Source organism: Hemiscyllium ocellatum, chromosome 5, assembly GCF_020745735.1.
Source record: "Hemiscyllium ocellatum isolate sHemOce1 chromosome 5, sHemOce1.pat.X.cur, whole genome shotgun sequence".
Lineage (NCBI taxonomy): Eukaryota > Metazoa > Chordata > Chondrichthyes > Orectolobiformes > Hemiscylliidae > Hemiscyllium > Hemiscyllium ocellatum.
The window spans coordinates 46708850-46733678 of record NC_083405.1 but is presented as its reverse complement, the minus strand read 5'-3'; the positions used below and the strand labels follow the sequence as shown (position 1 = coordinate 46733678).

The 24829-nt window shown below is 40.9% G+C and overlaps 1 protein-coding gene across 1 annotated transcript in view; it reads right to left on the bottom strand.

Annotated features, from left to right (window-relative positions):
* The window catches only part of agmo (alkylglycerol monooxygenase), a 344128-nt gene that overhangs the window by 308598 nt on the left and 10701 nt on the right, over positions 1–24829 (bottom strand). The window contains exon 2 of the mRNA XM_060825437.1: positions 9574–9704. Within this exon, the coding sequence (XP_060681420.1) occupies positions 9574–9704 (131 nt within the window). The remainder of the gene's footprint in view (positions 1–9573; positions 9705–24829) is intronic.

Here is a 24829-nt window from a genome sequence, read left to right as displayed (position 1 = left end):
GACCTGCTGTGCTTTTCCAGCTTCACCCTCTTCGACTCTGATCTTCAGCATCTACAGTCCTCACTTTCTCCAATCCTCAATAGACTAGTATTTGGCATGTGGAAGTGAAAAACATGTAAATAGTAGGAAAAGTGTTTTCTTTTGAAAATTCTGGTTGGGTGTGAGGAGGCAGGGAGTGGTATTTCCCAATTTCAATTTCTGAAGCAAAATCTGGATTGTTCTGACTTTCAAGCAGCCAGATTGTCATGTTGGAGATAACAGTCCATATGCATTGACAATGATTGTTCCTTCCTCAAAAGGGATTCAACAATTGAAATAAATCTAAACAATGGAAAACTGGAAAGACTGGCATACCTATGCAAGGTTGAAAGAAAGAGACAGAATCACAAGGAAAATTAAGCAAAATAATATAGCAATCTATCATACACATTTGTTATGCATGTTTACTTCAATCTAAAGCAATCACATGAGCTTTTTACATGCGATAATTATATCAATTGTCACGCAAGGTGTACTGAATAGCTTGGTCATATCAGATACAATAAAACCAAGAGCACACCTTGGCACACAAAAGATTCATACCTAAGAAAGCTGCATAGGACTTTGCTCACAATCTTGCCTGTTAATGATTTTCTATTTACTAGGTACTGGTGTTATCCACAAACATGCCCAAGAACAGGACGTAACCAGGGATTGTGAAGCCAGCTGGCAGGACTATCTTGCTCAGAAGGGAAGGGGGGAGAGGAGTAGAGTCTTAGTTAGGGGGACAGAGAGGAGATTCTGTGGGATTGAGAGAGACTCATAGTTGGTGTGTTACGTCTCAAGTGCCAGAGTCCATAATGTCTCGGATCGTGTTTTCAGGATCCTTAAGGGGGAGGGGGAGCAGCCCCAAGTCGTGGTCCACCTAGGCACCAATGACATAGGTAGGAAAAGGGATGAGGATGTAAGGCAGAAATTCAAGCAAGTAGAGTGGAAGCTGAGAGCTAGAACAAACAGTTGTTATCTCTGGTTTGTTACCCATACCTTGTGCTAGCGAGACAAGGAATAGGAGAGAGAGCAAATGAACACATGGCTACAGGGATGGTGCAGGAGGGAAGGGTTCAGTTACCTGGATAATTGGGGCTCATTCTGGGTAGGAGGGGCCTGTACAAATAAGATGGTCTACAGCTGAACTAGGCGGATACTGATATCCAGGGGCGGGAAAATTTGCGAATGCTCTTCAGGAGGGTTTAAACTAATTCAGCAGGGAGATGGGAACCTGAATTGTAGCCCCAGTGTACAGGAGGTTGAGAGCAGTGAGGTCATGAATAAGGTTTCAAGGTCACGGGAGCGTACCAGCAGGCAGGAACGTGGTTTGAAGTGTGTCCATTTTAATGACAGGAGCATCCGGAATAAGGTGGATGAACTTGCAGCACTGGTTGGTACCTGGGACTTTGACGTTGTGACCATTTTGGAGACATAGACAGAAATGGTATTGCAGGTTTCAAGTTTTAGGTGTTTCAGTAAGATTAGGGAAGGTGGTAAAAGAGGGGGAGGTGTGGCATTGTTAGTCAAGAACAGTATTATGGGGGCAGAAAGTACGTTTGTTGAGGACTCATCTACTGAGGTAATATGGGCTGAGGTTAGAAACAGGAAAGGAGAGGACACCCTGTTGGGAGTTTTCAATAGGCCTCCAAAAGGTTTCAGATATATAAACAATTGCACAGATGATTCTGGATAGGAGCGAAAGTAACAGGGTAGTTGTTATGGGGTCTTTAACATTCCAAATATTGAATGGAAATGCTAACAGATTGAGTACTTTAGATGGTCAGTTTTTATCCAATGTGTGCAGGATGGTATCCTGACACAGTATATGAATAGGCCAACAAGAGGTGATACCACATTGGGTTTGGTATTGGGTAATGAACCCGGCCAGGTGTTAAATTTGATGGTAGGTGAGCATTTTGGTGATAGTGACCATAATTTGGTTATGTTTATTTTAGTGATGGAAAGGAATAGGTATACACCACAGGGAAAGCTGGAGGAAAGGCAATTATGAAGCAATTAGGCAAGATTTAGGACGCCTAGGATGGGGAAGGAAACTGCAGGGGATGGGCACAATTGAAATGTGGAGCTTATTCAAGGAACAGCTACTGCATGTCCTTGACAAGTATCTACCGGTCAGGCAGGGAAGAAGTGGTCGAGTGAGAGAACTGTGGTTTAGGCATCCAAGATGATCAGATGATTAGTTAGGGTAGATAGTGAGAGCCTTTTTCCTAGGATGGTGATAGCTCACATAAGGGAACATAGCTTTAAATTGAGGGGTGATAAATATAGGACAGATGTCAGAGATAGGTTCTTTACTCAGAGCGTAGTAAGGGCATACAATGCCCTGTCTGCAACAGTAGTGGACTCGTCAACATTCAGGGCATTTAAATGGTCATTGGATAATGATATGGATGATAACAGAATAGTGTAGGTTAGATGGGTTTTAGATTGGTTTCACAGGTCGACGCAACGTCGAGGGCCGAAATGCCTCTACTGAGCTGTAATGTTCTGTGTTCCATTTTTGCTTCTGTCCATTCCAGTTCTGGCCCCAGGGATGGCATAAAATTCAAGCCCAAGACTTCTGTACTAAGTTCCATTCAGCCACCATCTTCTCTTTATTCTGCCTATATTGACAGGCATGGGCAGAATTCCACTTTCTCCTGGAGTGAATTTCACTCCCTCTAGTTCTTGGTTTGTTCCAACTTATATTTTACCACTACTTTCTCAAGAGAATGTACAGATTGCTTCTAATGCACTCATTAACCTGCTTTTACTGGATTCTATTGGCTCTTTCTGTCCCCTTAATAGAATTCACAAGTCATTTGGCCCATTTAATTTTGACGTTGCTCTGATACGTTTCCCATTTTCTCTAAACTGCTGTTGTACATGAAGCTGGTGAATATTGAAACTAGTTTGCTCAAAATCCCTCAGGATACTGCACCATCCAGTGGGTTAAATCAGCTCAAAGTCCCTTGTTATTTCCAATTTTGCATATTATTCAACATTTTACAGCCGCTGTTGAAACCAGCTCAGTTCAACTGTTTTGCTCTTCAATCTGTCTGGATTCTTGGTCCTTTGGGTTTCATCATTACCATTCCCTGTGCATCTGCTGATCCACTATAACTACACCAAAACCAATGCATATTCGTCTGAAAATCAAGATCAACTTCTGTTGGCTCATGGTGGACTCTCCACACCCCCTTAGTCATCGGATTCTTTTCTTCACTTAAATAATATCCTGCCTGTAAAATGAGTCTCAGAAATAGCCTTTCTCCACAAATGGCACCAGTTCTGGCCACAAGTCCACACAAGATAGAAACCAACTCTGACAAACTGCAGGCATCAAACTTTAACATATTTCACCTGTCCTCGACTTGCAATCATCACTGTCATTCATACACAAAAACTTGGAGATTCTGAGCAAGCATGGAATTAACACCAATTTCTCACACATTTGAAATACCCAAGTTTTGAAGGCAATTGCATATCGAGCTTGAAGCTACCGAAAACCATTTTATGACGAGGTCAGACTTCAGGGGATTTAGCCAAGAAACTTGTACTGTTTATCCAACCTCGATGTCAGTACCTCTTCCAGGTTAAACAGTAACACTTTGGAAAACTCAGCAGAGCTGGCAGTACCTGTGAAGAGAAATCCATGTTAATATTTCAGATCCAGTGATGTTTTCTCAGAACTGGCGGCAGCTAGGAAAATGTTGATTTATATGCAGAAGATAGGGTGGGGGAAGGGGATAAGGAGTAAATGATGGGTGGGATAGAGCCCAAAGACAAAGAAGAATAGTTGGACAGACAAATGAGTCGATGACAATCTGGCTAGGAAGGTAAATAGCTGTTAATGGAGACTGTTGGTGGCTAACAATAGATACTGTGTAATGGCAGGCTGTGATAACAAGCCTGGTGTGTGGGGTGGGGGACTAGAACAGCGGAGAGTTCAGGCCTTAAAATTATTGAACTCGATATTGAGTCCAGAGGGCTGCAGGGTCCCCAAGTGGAAAATAAGGTGTTGTTCTTCCAGCCTGCTCTCAGCTTCACTGGAACACAGCAGCAAGCCTGAGACAGAGATGTTGGCCAGGGACAGGGTGATGGCAGGCAACTGGAAGCACAAAGTTTTTTCTGCATGCAGAATGTAGATGTTCTGTGAAGCCATCACCCAGTCAATGCTTCATTTCCCCAGTGCAGAGGAGACCACATTGTGAGCAGCGAATGCAGTCGACTAGGTTGTGGGAAGTGTAGGTAAAGTGCTGCTTCACCTGGAAGGTATGTTTAGGCCCTCAAATACTGAAGAGGGAGGAGGGAAATGGGCAGGTGTTACACCTTTGGTGGTTGCAGGAGAAGGTGCTGTGAGGATGTGGAGGTGGGGGGGATGTTGGGAGTGGAGGAAGAGTAGACCAGGGTGTCCCAGAGGGAATGGTCACTGCAAAAGGCAGACAAGTGAGGGAAAGGGAATAGGTATCTGGTGGTGGCATCTCGCTGGAGTTGGCAGAAATGACAGCTGATGATCTTCTGGATGTGGATGCTGGTCACAGCCCCACAGTACCTTCCCTTGCAACTACCAAAGGAGGCGAATCACTACATCCTGCCCCCAAAACAACCCTGAGGTTCTAGTCACCTGGTCCGTGGCCAAAATCTCTGTCTCGGGCTTCCTGCGGTGCTCCAGCGAAGCTTAGCACAAGCTGGAAGAACATCTCATTTTCTACTTGGGGACCCTGGAGCCCTCCAGAATCTATCAAGCTCAATGATTTTAGGACCTGAAATCTCCCCTGTCTTAGATCCCTGTCCCACACGCCAGACCTTGTTATCACGTAGCTAGTAACAGTCTCCATTAACAGCTATTCCCCTCTCAGCCAGATCATCTTCGACTTTTGTCTGTCCAAGTAACCTTCTCTGACTTTGGGCTCTATCCCTACCTATCAGTTACCCCTCACCTCCTTCCCCCACCCTATCTTCTGCCGATAGCCAAGAAAATGTCAGTTTATCAGCAGTTCGGAGGAAGGATCGGGGGACCTGAAATGTTACCTCTGATTTCTCTTTACAGATGCTGCCAGACCTGCTGAGCTTTTCCAGCAACTTCTGTTTTTGCTTATAAATTACAGCATCTGCAGTTCTTTTGGTTTTTACTTTAGAAAACTCAGTTTTCATGTAGCTTAAATTATATATACACTTTTTGATGAGAAAATACGTTTAGATATATAAGCCTTGAACATTAAAATTTAACTCAATATATTTGAGCAAATTATAGCAAGCTCTATTGACAGCTCTAGAAGCAACTGTGCAGTAAGTGTCTTACGCAAAAGTAATACCCTTGATTCAACTTATTAAAGGTGTATTACAATGTTCCCTCTAAACTGCATGGTGTGCAGTATCGCAGAAGTTCCTGCACAAGTCAAGATCAAGTTGGTACCCTTAATACATTTCTCATGAGTTCCAAATGCTCAGAGTTAAAGGTGTCACATACACAATGAAGGAACTTGCATGACAAAAACAAATAGAGCAGTTGTTATTTGGGTGACATAATGATGCTGTAAGTAACTGGTGTGGGAATACCTGGAGGAGTCAAATTAACTCCTTTCAGACACTGCACTGGACATGGTTTCAATCTCACATTAGCAACAAGTGTCACTGTAAAATGCTTTTAGCTTTTCACTGATAATAAAACTCTGGGGCTGGATTTATAAAAAGGTGGGAACCCAAATCAAGAAATAGCCAGACGTGCAATTTAACACCACTGACCCGAGCTTCAGGCCAGTTCGCCACCAAGATCCTGAACCTGAGGAATTTTGAGGGTAGTCAACTGCCATTAATTATCTGGAATTATGTAGCCCGCTTCAACTGGAATTTTCAGTCACCAACGTGAGCAGCCCAGAATGACACAGACAAGCCTTTGTTCTAAAAAAGCCAATTACCTGCACTTTTCTCTTGCTGTTGCTATGTTCACACTGGCAGCATAACCTTCCAAGATAGGAGCTGCCAGTTTTGAAGTGCTGATCATCACCCATTGACCCTTCAGCACTAGAAGACAATTGGCAATTTCGCTTTGAATGCCAGGCCACTCTCTGAGTTTTAGTTATTTGGACTGTTAAAGATTGTAGTGAGTGTACCAAATGTACGCTGTGTGAGGTTGAGACCTGAAACTATCCCACATTTTTGGTTCCCAGATTAAAAGCCCAGCCTGTGAAGTGTGAATGTGCTTCAAAAATGTATATCGGATGTCAATTAACAGATTAATAAGTAGGGTGGGGAGTTGGATTAATGATAATCCACATAATCACCACTTAAATGTAACCAAGCTCCCCAGCACTAACCAAGGTAACTGAGCACATGCCATTAGGCTGTGACTGGTTTTACTGTTGAAAGTGATTGGTAGGAATAAACAATTTGTAAAGTACTTATCTCTGAGTAAGTTGCACATCACTTGCCATGAGGTTCCCCAAGTCCATATGTGGATTTGTCATTTGCGCGCTTGATGCAAAAGAAATTTCCAGGCTCACCAGAAATTTTCCTTAAATCCACTCCTAATGCATTTTCACTACACAAAATACACTTAGCAAAGTCTTCCCCCAGTTTTTCCAACTGTATTTCAAATACAGTAAATCTTGCATATGTATTGGATTAGTCTTTTGTCTCACAACCTCCTGGTTATTTTCTTTCAACTCAAATATTCATTCAAATATTTGTAGGACAAAGGACAAAAAACGATATTCAACTTTCACCATTAAAATTTCTAAGAAAGCTCAATATAAGAATGATTAATTAAGTGGAGCATAGCAAGAAGCAGCTGCTTTGACATGTGAGTTCACTCACTTAAGCATTACCTATTACTTGAAGCATCCAAAAGGAGGCAGATTTTGTTTTTATTAAGTTTGGACTGCAAAATCAGGCAGAAAGATCATGTGTTCCTAATGAAGTTAGCACAGTCCTCAATTAATTTAAATTGCACAAGTGAAATGGCCCCTGCCTAATCTTTCTCCACATCTTGCACTTGTATATTCCAATGAGAAGAAAATCTTCCCCTATAAATCCAAACAAAATTCACACTTCATATTCAATGCGTGAGCAGCAACCTAACTTACTTACTTGGAAATTCAAATACAAATCCAATATAACAAGTAAGCCAAACATTCAAACCTTTAAATCAATTGACACATTCTGACCATAAATTTAAAAAAATACGTTGTTCATAGTTCCAAGTTACAAACTTAGTCAATCTTTTCAGTGCTGAAGACAACAAGTTATTAATGGCTGAGTAATTATTTGTCATTGATTTGTTTACCATTTATTTTTTTCATGCACGTGCTTTATAAACTTGATAATGATTTTGTCAGGCAGATTGTGCATTTAAATTTTCAAAGATCAATAATCAAATTAATTAGTTATTAAATCCTTTTTTGTGTGTATTACAGGCTATAATACCATTCAATGGAGAAATCTTAACACTAAAGAAAATCTAGTCCGGGAACAGTGATTTTCCTCTTATTTGGATTTTGTGGAGTGATGTACCATATTCTTACATTAATACACAGAGAAAAACACACTGAAACATTGATGTTGAAAAATGTATACTTTTAACTTTGTGGTGTGGACTTCCATTATGTGTGGAGTTGCTGAAAATTAATTTCTGCAGAACTTGCTTATGTTGGCCAAACATTTCAACTGGGTCAATCCTGAGTTCTAGATTACTCAATTCATTGAAGTTGATGGACACAAGTTCTCTCACAATAAAAAATGCACAAAAATGAAATGTTTGCTTGCCTTCATTTAATCTTAAGAATCTTCAGCTTTGCTCAAAATTATCTTTATCTCTCATCTTTATCTTCAGCTCTTAAAATTGTTCCCTGTTGCTCACCTTTTTAAGTTAAGATCCCTGTAGAACACCATGTTTTCTGAAATACATTTTTTTTCAATCTCATCTGAGTTATGTGAAGGAAGCCATTCTTCTGGCCTGATATCCTAGATCTAAAAATTTCTTGTATGCTACCTTGGTTGCGTCAAATAAATGGCAATAAATGTAAAGTTCCAACAAGAAAAAGACAAATCATTTCCGCAAATCACAGTTTGGAGTCACAGTTACCAGGTGTCAAATTGAATCATTCGTTTCAGCAACAAGATCAAAACAATGATCTACAACAGTGACTACAAGGTCAACAGTATGATGCATGGCTATAGTTGTTACAACTCGTAAGAAGCTCAGCATTATTCAAGATCAGCTTGATCAACAGACCCAAAGAATAAACCCAACTGTCAGCTTTCCACAAGCAGTGCAACGCCAATGCAATATAAAGCACCTATAGGATTGAAACAAAATATCAATGACATCGTCAAATCCCGGAAAGGATTGTTTTTATAAAAGATGATAGGAACAGCAACATTTTCATATTCACACCAATTGACACATAACCCTGGCTTGGAAATAACACACAACCTTTAAAGCCACCAAATCAAAATCTTCCCTACTTAGTACCATTGATAGTGCACCATCACAATGTGATGCAATGTATCAAGGAGAGACCCTATTTTATATTCACATGATGGTGACAAATGGACAGTAAATGTACCATTGCCAATGTCAGTTTAGCTTTTCAGCACTCTAGAAGTCTGACAATAACATAGATCAATACACTGCAAATTTGCCGACAAAGTTCATCGATTCCCAGAAATATGTTCTCATCCAGGTTAATACAATTTTCAGCAGTTTTTAATTGTCTGTCACAATTGGCACATTCACCCTTTTAGTAAGGGATAATGGCACACAAAAATACACAACATTTGTCTTTCCAAATCACTAACGAATACCTCCATAGTTTTCTTGTAATGATTATTGACTGCATTTGCAAGAAAATAATGCATATGCTCTTGCATCAACTATTCTCTTATCAAAATGGTTGTCTAACTATAGCATTTATTTTCAATTGATTCCTGAATAAGGGCTTATGCCTGAAACGTCGATTCTCCTGCTCCTTGGATGCTGCTTGACCTGCTGCACTTTTCCAGCAACACATTTTTCAGCATTTATTTTCAATACCTATCTTATCATAAAAACAACTTTATATCTATTATTTCATGGCCCTTTAAATCTTATCTCATGGATAGTACGATCCTTATTACCCACAATGGACCAGAAGGGAGATATTCTAGGAAGATGTTCTCATGGATGAAATCATGAATTTTAAAAACATCTAAATTCAAGTGACTTATAAATCAGATGGATTCCATAACAGTACCAAGTATCAACCTTACAAGAGGCAAGACTGACTTGCATTTGAAATGTGTGCTATAAATGTATTTTTAAATATTATTTCGTTGTTATGAGGTCTTCTGCCTCTACAGCCCTTACATACAGTGAATTCCAGATTCCCACCAACCTCTCTTCACACAAACAACCAACAATCACAGCCAAAATTTCTATGTTAAGGTTGTTTATCCTTTAATAGCTCAACTGATGCACAACATTTAGCTTCCAAATAGTTCTTCCTATTAACATTTGAAATTTACTTCCAAGAGGATAACAAGGTGACAATTTACAGTACTTACTCTGGCAGTCTTGACAAGATGCCTGCACTGATGGAAGTTAGTGCATCATTTATTCGGAATATAGTTTTGCCCTTGTGAAACCAAGTGACAACCAGCTCAATGATCATCAGGCCCACAAAATAGGGTGTTGCCTACAAGACATAAATTTTCATTAATTCATCTTTTGCTCAATCAACATATTTACATCACTGAGCTGCTAATAAGTGACTTACAGTAGCAAAAGAATTACATTTCTGATAATCAAGCATTTCCAGTGTGCTAATCTTTTGAGACAAGTAGCTACTGTGGATTGTACAGTCAAGGAGATGTTTCTGTGTATGATAGGTCAAGGTGACAATAAGACAATGCATATAAGTAAGCACTTGTAGGATTCTTTTCATAAACTGTGAAATATGTTAATGAACTAAATACAACAAGCAGGACCCACCAACCATTGAAGAGGATATGAGAAATAAGTTAAGACACAGTACTAAGATGATGTTGACCATGAGTCTTAAATGGTTATAGTAGAGGGGAAAGACTAAAGTAAGTAGTTTCGGAGTTTTGAGATCCTGAAACAGAATAGTTTAGAGTTGAAGACTGAGGGTTAAGTCTTAATTTGAAACAAGTGAGAAACGCCTATACGGCATAATACTGAGATGCAAAGATTTTAAAAATATACCCCTAAATCTTTCTTAGTTTTAAAATAAATGGGTTCAAGCTCATATGAAACAAGTTGATATAAAAATTTTAGTCACAGCTATTAAATATTTATAGATTTATATTCACTCAACAACAGAATTTTGAGGCCTACATATAAGGACAGTAAATTAACAATTGTGTTTATAAATATTATTATTTCAAAAACTGCTCAATACTGCACTTGTGTAATACCCATTTTAACACAATTAGAACATAGTTGGAACTGGGAGGTTTGTAGTTGTTGTACCAGTGCAGTTCTGATCATTTCTCTCACGGGTTTTGGTACACTTTCGCTTGACTTATTGTTGCAACTTGAACATCACAGTATCCAGCTCCCGATATCAACAAGTACATTTTTAATGTGTAAATTTGGTGATTTCAGCATTATGAACTAACATCTTAGATAATCTTTGTTCACTTCTCCAAAGAGAGGAACTCAGAGTGCTTCGGTACAGAGGGCTTTGGCTGTGCTTATGCATGAATTGTGCAGAAAACTAGGTGTGGGTCCAGTTTGAAGGAGGTTTGCTAGATTTATTCCAGACAAGACAGTTTTGTCTTGTGAAGAGAGATTGAGCAGTTTAGGCCTATACTGGCTGGAGTTTAGAAGAATGAGAAGACTCTTAATAAAGGTATATAAGAACAAAAGCAACAGGAGCTGTAGAAGGCCATCTGGCCCATTGAGCATGCTCCTCCATTTAATAAGCTCATGGCTGAACATTCCGTGGACTCAGCTCCATTTACTCACCTGCTCACCATAACCCTTAATTCCTTCATTGTTCAAAAACCTATCTACTCTTGCTTTAAAAGATAGAAAGCATAGAAGATGCTAAAGGTGATTGACAAAGTATTTGGAGAAAGGATGTTTCCTTATGTGGGGGAACCTAGAATGAAAGATTATAATTTTATGATAAATGGTGGCAGATTTAAAACAGAGATGAGGAGAAATTACTTCTCCAAGGGTTGCAAATCTGTGGAATTTACTACCCCAGAGTCTGGCAGTTGCTGGGCAGTTCCTGGAATAAATTTAAGGAGGAGATAGATAGATTTTTTAATTAGTAATGGGTTGAAGAGTTATGAAGATTGGACAGGAAAGTGGAGTTGAGGTCAAGATGACATCAGCCTTGATGGTGTTAAATGGTATAGCAGGCCCCAGGGATTGAATTAAAAATGTGTTACTGGAAAAGCACAGCAGGTCAGGCAGCATCCAAAGAGCAAGAGAATCGACGTTTCGGGCATAGCCCTTCTTCAGGAAGCGGGCTCATGCCCGAAACATCGATTCTCCTGCTCTTTGGATGCTGCCTGACCTGCTGCGCTTTTCCAGCAACACATTTTCAGCTCTGATCTCCAGTATCTGCTGTCCTCACTTTCTCCCAGGGATTGAATTGCCTACTTTTGCTCCTAGTTCTTATGCACGAGCTTCAATTTTCAAAATGAGGAAGAGGGTCACTGGCTTAAGGGCTTAGACAAATTAGTATCCAAGACCTAAATGTGGAAGTTTCATCCCTGCTTCCAACAGATGTCATTTTCACTGGTGTGGGAACTGACGTGGGCAGTACTGTATGTATTCATGGCTCTTGAATGCAACACTTTAGATTTTAGACCAATCAAGAGAAGTCTAAAGCTGCAAGAATTCTTTAAAGATAGGGTATCCTTTTGGTGAGGAAAAATACTGTTTTGGATGGATCCAGGAACATCTTTGGGAAAGACAAGGTGCCCTTTGAGATTGTTTCAAATAGATATATGAGTGCGCATAAAAAGTGGACAAAATAATTGGATATTACAAAGGGACTATCAAGGAGCTGTCAAAGGAACTGTCAAGCCAAGCATCACGGGAGCCATGAAGCCATCAAGACAGTATAGGCAAGCTGTCACATAAATCATTTCAAAGACCTGCTTTTGACTTTTTGAGTATTAACAAAATCAGAGATTGCTGTCTCACTTGTTGACATACATTTGTGGACTATCATTAAAGGATCGGTGTTATCTGACAGATTTCACAACCCATCATTATCAAAAGGTGCACCTGTCAAGTTACAATTTGATTGACAGTCCAAGTGCTTATGAAAGCTTTGAAGAATGTTTATCTTATTACTGTAAGCGATTATGTGATTGTAGAAAGTTAAGTGGCGCAAATCGACTTCCAACAATACTATTTTTCTTAGAGTAAATTTATGAAAAAGTCACTTAGAGATTTATCTTATTTTATCTGAACACAAGGTCTTCCATAGTGAATACTGGATAAGTTAGTATAGAAGGTGCAAGCAAAAAGGACAGTGCGTGAGGGGCATGGTTCAGCACTCAGCATTAAGACAATAAAGGACAATGAGAGTGGTAGATGTATAATGGTTAGGACAGAAAATATGATAGGACATAGAGTTGGTTGGGGACACAGAATAACATGGATTGGGCACAGGGAGTATATGAGCATGAAGGGTGGTGAGGGATGAGAATTGGAAGGATGTTTTAAGGTTTATCCATTCTTTAGAAACCAACTACAACACTCAGATCATCAAAACAGACCTTTCCCAGAGCCATTAGATGGCTATCTCTGAAATCTTTGTGGGAATGGCAGACCTGACTTCCATTTATAGCCTTCAATTACAACTTTTCTTTTCCCACAACTTCCATTTACACTTGCTCACCACATTGCTGTAGGTTTGGAGTCCTATGGAGGCCAGACCAAGTAAGGATAGTTGATTTCCTTCCCAAAAGGAAGGATCCAATCAATGGTTGCTTTAGGTTATTGCTGATTTTGTACCATCAGGAAATGGGTTTTTAAATTAATTCAACTCATTTCAGATTACAAATAGCACCAAACAGTTAAGATGTGCACCTCAAATGCCTTGGACTAGATTCAAACTAATAAAAGCATACATTTTGCCATGCACATCACTCAGGGATTATAAACCAAGGATTATGTAATCTCCCCTACATTTACCATTGCACACCCGGTATAAAACTAGCGAGTCTGAATTCTGTTCTTTTCATGGTTGGTACATCTTTCCTGAGGTTCAGTGCTCAAAACAAAATATAATATTTCAGAAGTGTTCATTTATTCATGGGATGTGGATGTCTCTGACTGGGTGAGCATTTATTGCCCAAAGGTCAGTTAAGAGTCAACCACAATGCTGTGGGTCTAGAGTCACATGCAGACCTGAGCATGCATCAAGCAGTTGTGACACTATCTTTTTTCATGGTTGCAACTGTTTCACGGAAGGAGTGAAAATTTTGCCGAGATCTGGTCAGAAAGGTGTCTTTACTGAAACATCACCAAGACAGTTGCCTTCCCGAAATGGACATTGGAAGGCTTTTCCGACAAATGATTTATAGTCATCATTACATTCTTAATTTATTTATTATTGAATTCAAATTGTATCATGTGCCATGATGAGATTCAAACCCAGATCCCCAGAATATTACCTTGGGTTTCAGGACGAATAGCCTAGCAATAATACTAGGAGGCCATCACATTCCTGCCTGAGCAAAGCTGGAATAGAAACATTCATTTCCTAATTAAGACATTAATTGTGTTAAATTAATTTAATGTGCTTTAGTATTCTACTTAAAATCAGATTACTAAGTGATTACTTATCCCACAAAAGATACAGAATTTAATAGTGTTATTTCTCTTCTGGTTTTCTTTGTTCTGCTGCTTAAAATTTTCACTCATGCTGCAGCATGGCTCCGTGAACATTAGGAGCACTGAAGAGCTTTGCCTTTATGACTACTGTTTACTTGCACCCCTCAGGGTTTTCCAATGGGAAACCCTAGGAAATCAAAAAGAGGACCCTATATTGCCCTTGACACTGGTAGCATTTTGTTCATCTGCCATCACATTGCTGAAATGTTCTACCCTTATAAATTTATTAACATGCTATTTGTATTACTGCACCTTAATTGCATACATAATGCAATTGCGATGCTGATGTTTTTCATGGTTGCATCCTGTTTTTAGAATTCAGTATTCTGGGTTCATAATACAGTGGTCTATCTTAATGACTACCGCCCAGTGGCTATGACCTCCATAATCATGAAGTGCTTCGAGAGGCTGGTCATGGCCCACATCAACTCTAGACTCTCAGCCTACCGCAATCCCTGCAATTTGCCTACCAACAAAACAGGTGCACAGCAAATGCCATTTCCCTTTCCCTACACTCATTTCCGAAACATCTGGATGACATGGACACCTACATCAAACTCCTACGCATCAACTACAGCCTTCAATATCTAACATCTCCAGACTAAGCTCAAAATTCCGAGACCCAGAGTCCACCCTCTATAACTGGATCCACAGCTTCCTGACCCACAGACTGCAATCAATGAAGATAGACAAGTGTACCTCCTCCACAATAATCCTCAACACTGGAGCCCCCCAACGATGCATTCTCAGCCCCCTACAGTATTGTATTCATGACTGTGTAACCAAATTCCGAATGAACACCATCTACAAGTTTGGTGACGACACTACCATGGTAGGATGGATATCAAACAACGAGGAGTCAGAGTACAGGATGGAGATAGACGGCTTACTGTCATGGTGCATTCGGAACAACCTCTGTCTCAATGTCGGCAAAGCAAAAGAACTGATCATTGATTCAGGAAGAAAGGAGGAGGACATGCCCTCCCCCCTCCCCCGCCCCCGTCCACATCAATGGAGATGGCTGAGAGCATCAAGTTCCTCCGCATGATGATCACCAACAACCTGTCCTGGACTTCCCATGTAAATGAGATGGTAAAGAAGGCACAACACCTCTTCTTCCTCGGGCAGCTGAGGAAATTCGATATGTCCATAAGGACCCTCACCAACTTTTAAAGCTGCACCACAGAAAACATACTATCCTGGTGCATTGCAGCTTGGTATGGCAACTGCTTTGCCCAGGACCATAAGAAACTACAAGAGGTTGTGCGCACAGCCCAGACCATCACAGAAGCCAACTTCCCATCCATGGACTCCATTTACACACTGTGGTATGGCTGTCAATATCGTCAAAGACCCATCCCAGCCCATAAATGCTCTCATACAATCTGTTCCGTCAGGCAGAAACACAGGAGCTTGAACACACGCACCACCAGGTTCAAGAGCAGCTTCTTTCTTGCTGTTATTAGACTGCTGAATGGACTGCTAATGAAGAGCTTATGCTCGAAACATCAACCCTCCTGTTCCTTGGATGCTGCCTGATGGGCTGTGCTTTTCTAGCCCCACACCTTTTGACTTCTGATTGGCATCTCTAACTACAAATAATGTTGAACTTGCTAATGTTGATCTTACTTTGTACACCTCCATTGTGCAGTTGTTAGCCTGTATGCTTTGCTCTGTCTAAACATTCTCTGATCTGTCTGTCTTTGTTTATTATCATCGCCTGTACTGCTCGCAAAACAAAGCTTTTCACTGAACTTAAGTACACATGACTACAATAAGTCATATCAAACCAAATCAATTCAAATGAAAGCCTGATCTAAATGGTATCTCTATTCAAGTGACACCAAGATGGGTGCCTTAAAACAGAGTGCCTCATGATAGAGATCACATGATTATAGCAGACCAGGAAGGACATTTGAACATGATTGCACAACAATCCAAAAAAGTACAATACAAAAAATGTTCATACATTATCATGAAAGTTTTGAATTACCCAAGTTCCCCAACACACACACAATTGTTCTCATGCCTTGGCCCTTGTTATTCTCATGAACTTCTGCTTATGTTTTTCTCACAAACTCTTTAAACCATGCTGGTCTCTTAAAAATGCACGTACGGTTGTTGGTGGTTCATCATCTGGAAGATTTTCCTTCCTTGGGGTATATTGTTATAGCATCACCTTTTGCAGCCACTCTCTGTAGTTCTGTATTGTTAGATTACTGTGGGCCTCAGGTCTGATGGTGGATCTGTGGACTGTGCACATGACGAGCTTACATCACCCTGATCTACTGTCTGCAATAAAGGAACTGCTTCTCCAGTTGTGTATGTACGCTTGTAGTTGTGAATGGCCGTTCACTTCCGCTGGGGAGGATTGAGGTGACAGCTGCAGTATGCAAGTTGCCACATGAACTGACGTCTAGTGAAAGCATTGAAGGTTAGTAAGACCATAAGTCCCCATACGATGTAAGAGCATACATAGGCTGTTCTGCCCACCATGTCTGCTTCACCATTCAAGATCACAGCTGAATTTATAATCCTCCACTCCACCTTGCTGCTTTTCCCCACAATCCTGGATTTCCTTGCTGATTAAAACTCCATCTCTCTCAGCACTGAACGTATTTCATGATCCAACCTCTTCTCCAACTGGCTCCCAAATGCTCAAAACTGGTAATGATTTAGCAGTTTCCTCAAAATGAAGTTGGTTTACTGCCACTTCACCTTGACTTTGTCACTCACAACTGTTATTATTTTTGTTTCTGACGAGGAGTCACACTCAACTCAAAATGTTACCTCTGTTTTCTCTCCACAAATACTGCCAGAGACAGCTGAGTTTCTCCACCTGTTTTGGTGTTTGCTTGTGAGACTATTCAAAGTACTGTTTCAGATCACAAATTGCTAACAGCATTCACTGTCCACCCTGTACCAGCCTGTTTCCAGACATACATGGCATATTGGGCTGTTTGAATTACCTCTTGTCTTGTGTGGCTGGAAGTAGGAACTCAGTCGTCAAAGAAGTAGAGGCGACTACACCTGAAGCAGAATATATGTCATTTGTGATAGCTTCCCATGGGGGTAGGGCCTATGATGTGGTGTACTGCTTACCTTTGACTGACTGTGCCATAAACCTCATGAAACATCGGCAAAAACTTGCATTCTGGGCATTATTGTTGGCGATTCTTCAGTGTTGAGCAGGATGACCGATGGCTTAAATTCTGTTTGAATTGTGACTGTGCATCCCAGAATGTATTCAGAAGATTTCTTGTCAGTCCACACAATAGCTAGGTCACCTTTCTCAATGATATCTCAGTGTTGCTGTGTATCTGTCAGTACCCTGGGGGTATAGTGTACCTAAGAACATAAGAACTAGGAGCTGCATTAGGCAATTCATCCCTTCGAGCCTGCTCCACCATTTAATGCAATTTAATCTTGGATTCAACTCCACTTTCCTGCCCATTCCCCATAACCCTTTAATCTATTACTAATTAAAAATCTGTCTATCTCCTCAAGTTTACTCACTGTCTCGGCATCCATTGCACTCTGGGGTAGCAAATTCACAGATTTACGAACCTTTGAGAGAAGTAATTCCTCCTCACCTGCCATCCTTTAGCCTAAAATTGTAATCTAAAATACTGATCCACAAGATCTGCGAACTGAATTTGTAGCACGCAACCCCTTACCCAGCAAAAAACACATCAGCCAATGAGATAGCCATTTTGAGTTGCAGTCAGTCAATGTCTCCAATGACGTGAGTAATCTCATTGATTCTGTCAAGTGTTCTCGGTTGGTGTTCATCCCAGTAGCAGATGTGGTCCTCATTAAAGGACAGATGGCGTAGTTTGTAATTGTATGCTAAATTGGACAGGAACTTGTCTAGCTGTACGAACCTGTCCGTGAAATGTTGGATCTCTATATTAATGAGATGGCAGTAAGTCTGAGATAGCTCTGTTTCTCAGATGTCAGCTTTGACATCAGTTGCATGAAGGACATGGTCTAAAATATCGATACTAGATTCAGAGTACTTGCACTTACATTTAAAATATGAAACCATAGCCTTTGCAATACTATTGAGAGTCTGGCACCATGCTCCAATGTGTTAAATCTGGGAATGAGGATATCATCCAAATGAGAGATGATGACTGAGTTCTTCCAAAATGCCGGCTATAGTATGTTGAAAAGTCTCAAATGCTCAGCCAATTCCAAATGTTAACTCATGGAAACAAAGAGGAATGATAATTTTTCAGGAATTTTGATTGCTTGTCTACTGTCTGCTATTGGCATCTAATTTTCTGAAAACTAAGTTATTTGCCAGCTTGACAAAGATGCCACAGAGTAGATCTACCTTTCCACAGCCTCGTTCAACTTTATATGGTCCACTTGGATGCAGAGTCAGCCATTCTATTTGTTAAAGAAACATACCTGAGCATTCTTGAGTGGGTTCTGTTCCTGGCAATACTTCATCCAAGGAAACATAGAATCTGGCCCTTCTCTCTCCTTTTTCCAATACAGATGTGGAAACTTTGAGGTAAGCAAACATAGCTGTATGGCATCTGATCTGAATGTAACAAGTCATTTACAGCCTTCCCAAACCTACGAACAGCTTTGGGGTAAGTTGCTGGATAGGTTAACTAAGTGGGTAAAAATCTGGCAAATGTAGTATCATGTGGGAAAATATAAAGTTGTTCACTTTGACTGGAAGAATAACAAGAGCAGCATATTACGTAAAAAGAGGATAACATACATGAGCACAAAAATTGAATATGCAGGTACAGCAAGTTATTAAGAAGGCCAATGGAATTTGATACTTCATTATGACAGGAATTGAACAGAAAAGTACCAATGTTATGCTTCAGTTGGACAGGGAATTGGTGAGACCAAATCTTGCATAATGTGTGCTGTTTTGGTTTCTTTATATAAGGGAAGAGCTTAATGTATTGGACGCAATTCAAAGGAGCTTTACCAGAATAATACATGGAGTAAGCAGATTATCTGATTAGAATGTAGAATTATTGTCATGTGTACCAAAGTACAGTGACAGATGTACAAAGTCACCATTCCTGGCACTGTCTTAGATACAAAAGTACTTCAGTACAATATCATAGGTACAAAAATAGAAAAATAAATAAAGGTACAAATTAAACATTACTGTCCTTCTTAAGCCATGGGCCCGCAGACATTCCATGCTTGGCTTTCCCCATGAAGGCTCGCTCTCCCCCACACTAGGCACGCTTTCCCCACCACTGGTCTGAGTCCCCCAGGGGCTGTCCAGCCACAATGTTGCCAATGGCTGCTTCGCCACCAACCACCATCTGGAATCGCTTGGCTTTCCCAACGCCTGCCACTTCTCCGCCGACCACCATTTGGGCTGGCACTGACCGTAAAGGTCCCACTGCGGGTCCACAGGCGCTACTACAGTCCATCACCAATGCTGCCTCCACGGCCGACCCCTCTACAGAGGGTAAGTTTATAAAAAAAAAGCTAGAATAACTAAAGAGAAAAAAGAAAGAAAAGCAGAGTTAAAAGAAGGAAAGCGGACGGAATGGACGAGACCTGTGTTCAGGTGTCTGGACGCTGGCTTACTCCGCTGCTACCATCTTAGAAGAACACACGGGCTTATTTCCACTGGAGCTTAGAAGGGGAAACAGTAACTTCACTGAAATTTCAAAATGTCCTGATGTTTCTTCTGGTGCACAAGTCAAGGACAAGGGACACTTAAAACTGGAGGTCACCCTTTCAGGGCAGAGATGAGCAGCGGGTTTTGCAACATGGAAACTCATTGCATCAGAATGCAATGGAAGCAGGGTCATTTGAATATTTTTTAGGCAAAGGTAGATGGCTTCCTGTTAGTTATGGAAATCAAAGGTTATTGGTAGCAGATGGAAATATGGAATTCAGAACACAACAGATCCGCCGTGATCTTATTGAATGGCGAAGTATTCTCGATCACACAAATAACCGCCTTCTACTCATAATTTGCACATTCCTACTTTTAAAAAAATTTCTCCTGCCTTGTGGGTAAGTTGCAAACAGGTGCACACATGATTTTGAATAACAAGGTTTAAAGTTCTATCCCACTAGATTGAAGTGTGGTCATCAGATGTCCCTTCACCTTCAGCTGAACGCCCCATAGACCATGAAGTCATTTCTCGATTGCTGGAGAAAATCAGGAATTAGCAACTCTACTGCACCAGAAAAGAGGGGGGACTACTTAACTTAGTTGGCTAAAAAGCTGATTTGTGTGTCGTCAATATGATGCCAACAGTGGGTTCAATTCCTGCACCAGTTGAATCTACCATGATTCTCCCCTCACTCAAGGTGTGATGACCCTCAGGTTAAAACACTATTAATTACCTCTCTCTCTAATAGGACAGCAGCCCCATGGTCTGCTATGACTAACAGCAATTTTATCCTATCAGGAAAAAAATCAACTTGCCTTGCACAACGTTTAATTTGAATTTTGTTCGGTAGCCATCACCTACAATGTGAGAATTCCAAAACACCTCGCTAGATTTTATCACCTCACCCATGGTTATCTGGACTTTTTATATCTCGAATAGAACATATCTTGAGTACTACAGCACAGGAACAGGCCCTTCAGCCCTCCAAGCCTCCGCCAATTCAGATCCTCTATCTAAATCTGCCGCCTATTTCCAAAGGATCTGTATCCCTCTGCTTCCTGCCCATTCATGTACCTGTCTAGATACATCTTAAATGGCGCTATCATTTCCACCCCTACCACCTCGCTTGCAATGCATTCCAGGCACCCACCACCCTCTGCGTGAAGAAGTTTCCACGTAAAAACTTTTCTCCTCTCACTTTGAACTCATGACCCCGAGTAATTGAGTCCTCCACTCTGGGAAAAGTTTCTTACTATCCACCCTGTCTACACCTCTCAGGATTTTGTAGACTTCAATCAGGTTCCCTCTCAACCGCTTTCTTTCCAATGAAAATAAACCCAATCTACTCAACCTCTCATCATAGCTAGCATCCTCCATAACAGGCAACATCCTGGTGAACCTCCTCTGCACCCTCTTCAAAGCATCTATATCCTTTTGGTAATGTGGCAACCAGTACTGTTTTCTCCTCACTGGTAGCCCTTTGATATTTCTATAGGGCTTACCAATTCTCAACCAAGGCAAACCCACTTTAAAATGCCCCCTCCAATTGCTGAAGCCGCAGTCTACATTAAATGACTAATCAAACATGTCACCAGTCAGGCTTTTATCAGCAATAACATAAACCTGAATCCACGGCAGTGAGATCACCTTCTGTATTTCTGCTCTGAATCCCTGCACATTTAGCCGGTGGTCACAGATCAGGAGCAAAACAAATAAAATGCACTGCATGTAATCATAAATTACCTTTGTAACTTGATAGCTATTAGTAAATATGTAGCTGTATTTAACGAATTGAAATGTAGGTCATCAGATTTACAATTTAGATTCATTACTTAGTTTATTTTGTGAAAATCCATCATAACTACCCTGAAATGTTAATGGTGCAATGATCAAATGTTAGGTTTTACTCATCTGCATATTCTATATTGAAAAAAACAAGCAATTCCTACTAGATTAACAATGAGTGACAGCAATTACCAGAAGCAAAACAATATTGCGTTTCTTCAGTTGATTGCCAGATCTATGGAACTGTAGTTATTACTGCATAAAAAGAAACGCTGGGCTGAAATGTTCCCATTTTCTGGCAAAAATAGTGTTTTTTTGGGAAAATTCAAGGCAGGGGGCAGGCCATGGATTATACATTGGCTTCCGTTGCGTAAAGAGCTGAAGGGCAGATGGTTAATTATGCAACGGTCTGTTCCATGCCCGGGCTCTTGTATTAATTTGGAAGTGTTTGCTGCAGCCAGGACTTTGTGATGTGTACATCATTAGCTTCATATTCAAAGCCCAGTTCCACAGTGCTTTTGATGTTGCAAGCTTGGAACTGTCTGTCACACTGTGGTGCTTGATTATTTATAACTGATGAGATGGCCCAGATGCAAGCTTGCACCCTGCTTTTTGGTCAGGGACCTGGAGGGGCTGGCAGATGGGATAGTGGAAAGGAGGGCCACCTTCTATACTATAGACCGCCAGAAGGGGATCTGTCTCACCCTCCCTTTAAATCTGTAACTGCACAGAAGAGCACTAAGGCTAATAGTGTACAACTCTCACCATTGCTTACAGGATCTCCACTAAATGGCTCTCACTCACTTCATGCTCCCAAACTATTAACCTTGGAGCTAGTAAGGACTGTAAATGCTGGAAGTCAGAGTCGATAAAGTGTGGAGCTGGAAAGGTACAGCAGGTCGGGCAGCATCGGAGGAGCAGGAGAGTTAACGATTCGGGTCAGGACCCATCATCATCATCATCCTGCTCCTCTGATGCTGTCTGACCTGCTGTGACTTTCCAGCTCCACATTTTATCCAAACTACTAACCTTCACTGACCATGCATTTCCGACATGCTCCATTGGAATACCTCACCACAACTAACAGATGCAAACTCTCATTGCAAAAACCATACAACCAAAATTAATGTCAAGATGGCGAGCAGCCAACATTCAACTCCTCATCACCTGTGAGGTGAAAACCCTGGAGACAGGGAGGATCAAGGTTGCTTATGTTGAAACTCTGAAAGCACCATGTCCAGTCAGCCCAGTAACCTTCACTGTGCTGTGCTGCTCTCCCACTGCCAAGACTGTGAACTCATTCTTAAAATGTTCAAGTTTCTACCCCTATCGGACAAGCAACGTATGCACCAGCAACATCTACATGCCCACACACTGAAAAGGTCAATCCCTGAATGCAAGAGTTCTTCCTCCATCTCTTTGATGCACTGGCAAGGCTTTTATTAGCACTCTCCACCAGCTTATTTTGGTGAGTACTTTTCTCGTTTAGACCTAGGATACAACCTAGTGAGTACATCATTGACACACCCCTGGTCAGAGACCAGGCCCAGACTGAGGATGATCCCATGGTGTAAGCTATTAATAACACTGTGCAATTTCACACATAGGTTCAGGAACAGGAGGCAGCCTTGTCAGAGACACTCAATATACTGGTTCTAAGGTCTGAGGAACTCAGAAACTATTATAACCATGCTGTCTCTTTTTGGATTGTCTGCACAGGGTTATGACAGCAATGATAGCACTAGCTCTTAGTTCATCTGTTTGGAATGGATATGCCGATATTATGGGGGAAATTCAGAAGAGGAATAGCTTTTCTAAGATGTGATGTCTGAACAGCCATACCAAAAATTGAGGCTCCATTGTACACCACAATACACAATTGTATGGAGGCCTCCCAAAATGAGGGCAATGATGAAATAAGCCCGCAGGGGCCAGTATTCCATCACTGTCACACTTTATTTACAAGTGTAGGGTCCTTGACACTGATCCAACTCCCTCAGAGCCAGCTCTCAGAGTGAACAAGATTGATGACATTTTTGTTGTTATCTGTCAGCCAGGGCTCCCAGATTGGGGCTGTTAATCAGTGAACTCATACTCTATGACATCCATTTCATTACAACCACCATGTCCCTCCCCAACTGAGTCCGAGGACATCGTTCTTTTTTTTTGTAGCTCCTCCTGGGGGGTTTTAGCACTGGCTCAGGTTCCTCTGACTCTGCCTCTGATACAGACACAGTGTGCAATGCACAGCAGTTCTCCTCTTGCACCTGGAGCATCTTGGAAGAAATCTGTTCTCTTCTTCAGGCAGCCAGGGTTTGAGGCGGCAACATTCACTGTGTCCGTACCAGATTCCCAAGTATCTTCAACACTTGATGGAGAGGGAGAACCCACAGGATCTGGAACAGTTGGGAAGGCTGTCAGGCACATTTTGCTCCAGCACTAATTGCAAGTTTGCATATGGTCCGCGTGCTTGATTAGGATCGTCAGACTTACCCAACCTTTAAACATCAGCGGAGCTGACCTTGTGTTGATGATGCTCCTTACCCATGCAGGGCCATTCTCATGGTTCTTACACCAAACCTCATCTCCTGAAGTAAACTGCCTCTCTCATTTATTGCTGTCTTTTGTCCAGCATAGGCATTCCTGATCCTGTTTCACCCAGAAGATCAGACTTAACCTGGTGTGGGACTTTTCAGGGTTTGATCTCTCCTGGATGCTGGACTAATTGTGGGCCAGTCTCTGGCAAGCAAAGACAATGATCCTTGGACAGCGGTATGACCAAGCAACTGATTCAACATGACCAACACTTTGTACTGCCAATGGACAAACCCCTTTCGCAGGGCAGGTTGGGAGAATTGGAAGCTGCACAAAAGTGAGGCAACTTTAGCTAGTAATGAGATGCAAATGGATGGATACAAAAGTATTGGCCATTCATTAATGAGATTCAGAATTCTTCCCTTAAACTATAATGAAAAATAAAATCAGAAACATTTTCCCCCAATGTATAGAGTCTAATTTATTTCCTTCGCACTCTACTTTCCCAAAATTTTGCCATTGGCTATAATGCTCAAGGCAGTGGAAAATCCTATCTTTTTTAATATAAAGATTTCATACAGAGTTGCACCATTCCTTCTCTAGCAGAAACAATTAGGCAGTGGTATAGATTCAGAAATCTAAGATACATACAGATACAAATATAAACAAGAATGATCCAATCAATCTGCAATAGAACGTACATCATTGTAAAAACAAGCAACCTATTGACTCTCCAAATTATCAGTTCATTTTCAAAAGGAACCCCCTGCAAAGGGAATTTGAGAAGATAGCTACTATAATAATACAGTTCAGTTGGTTTTAGCGTGACCTGTCACCAAAATTAGAAACTCTTTATTTCAGCAAATTCCTGATTGACAGCATCCTGGGAAACAAACTGTAAATAGACTCTGAACTTTTCAGAATTAATTTTCAATAAAAAAGAAAATACTATTTTGTTTCTTCAAAGACATTCAAAGACAACGTTATGGATGTAGAATTG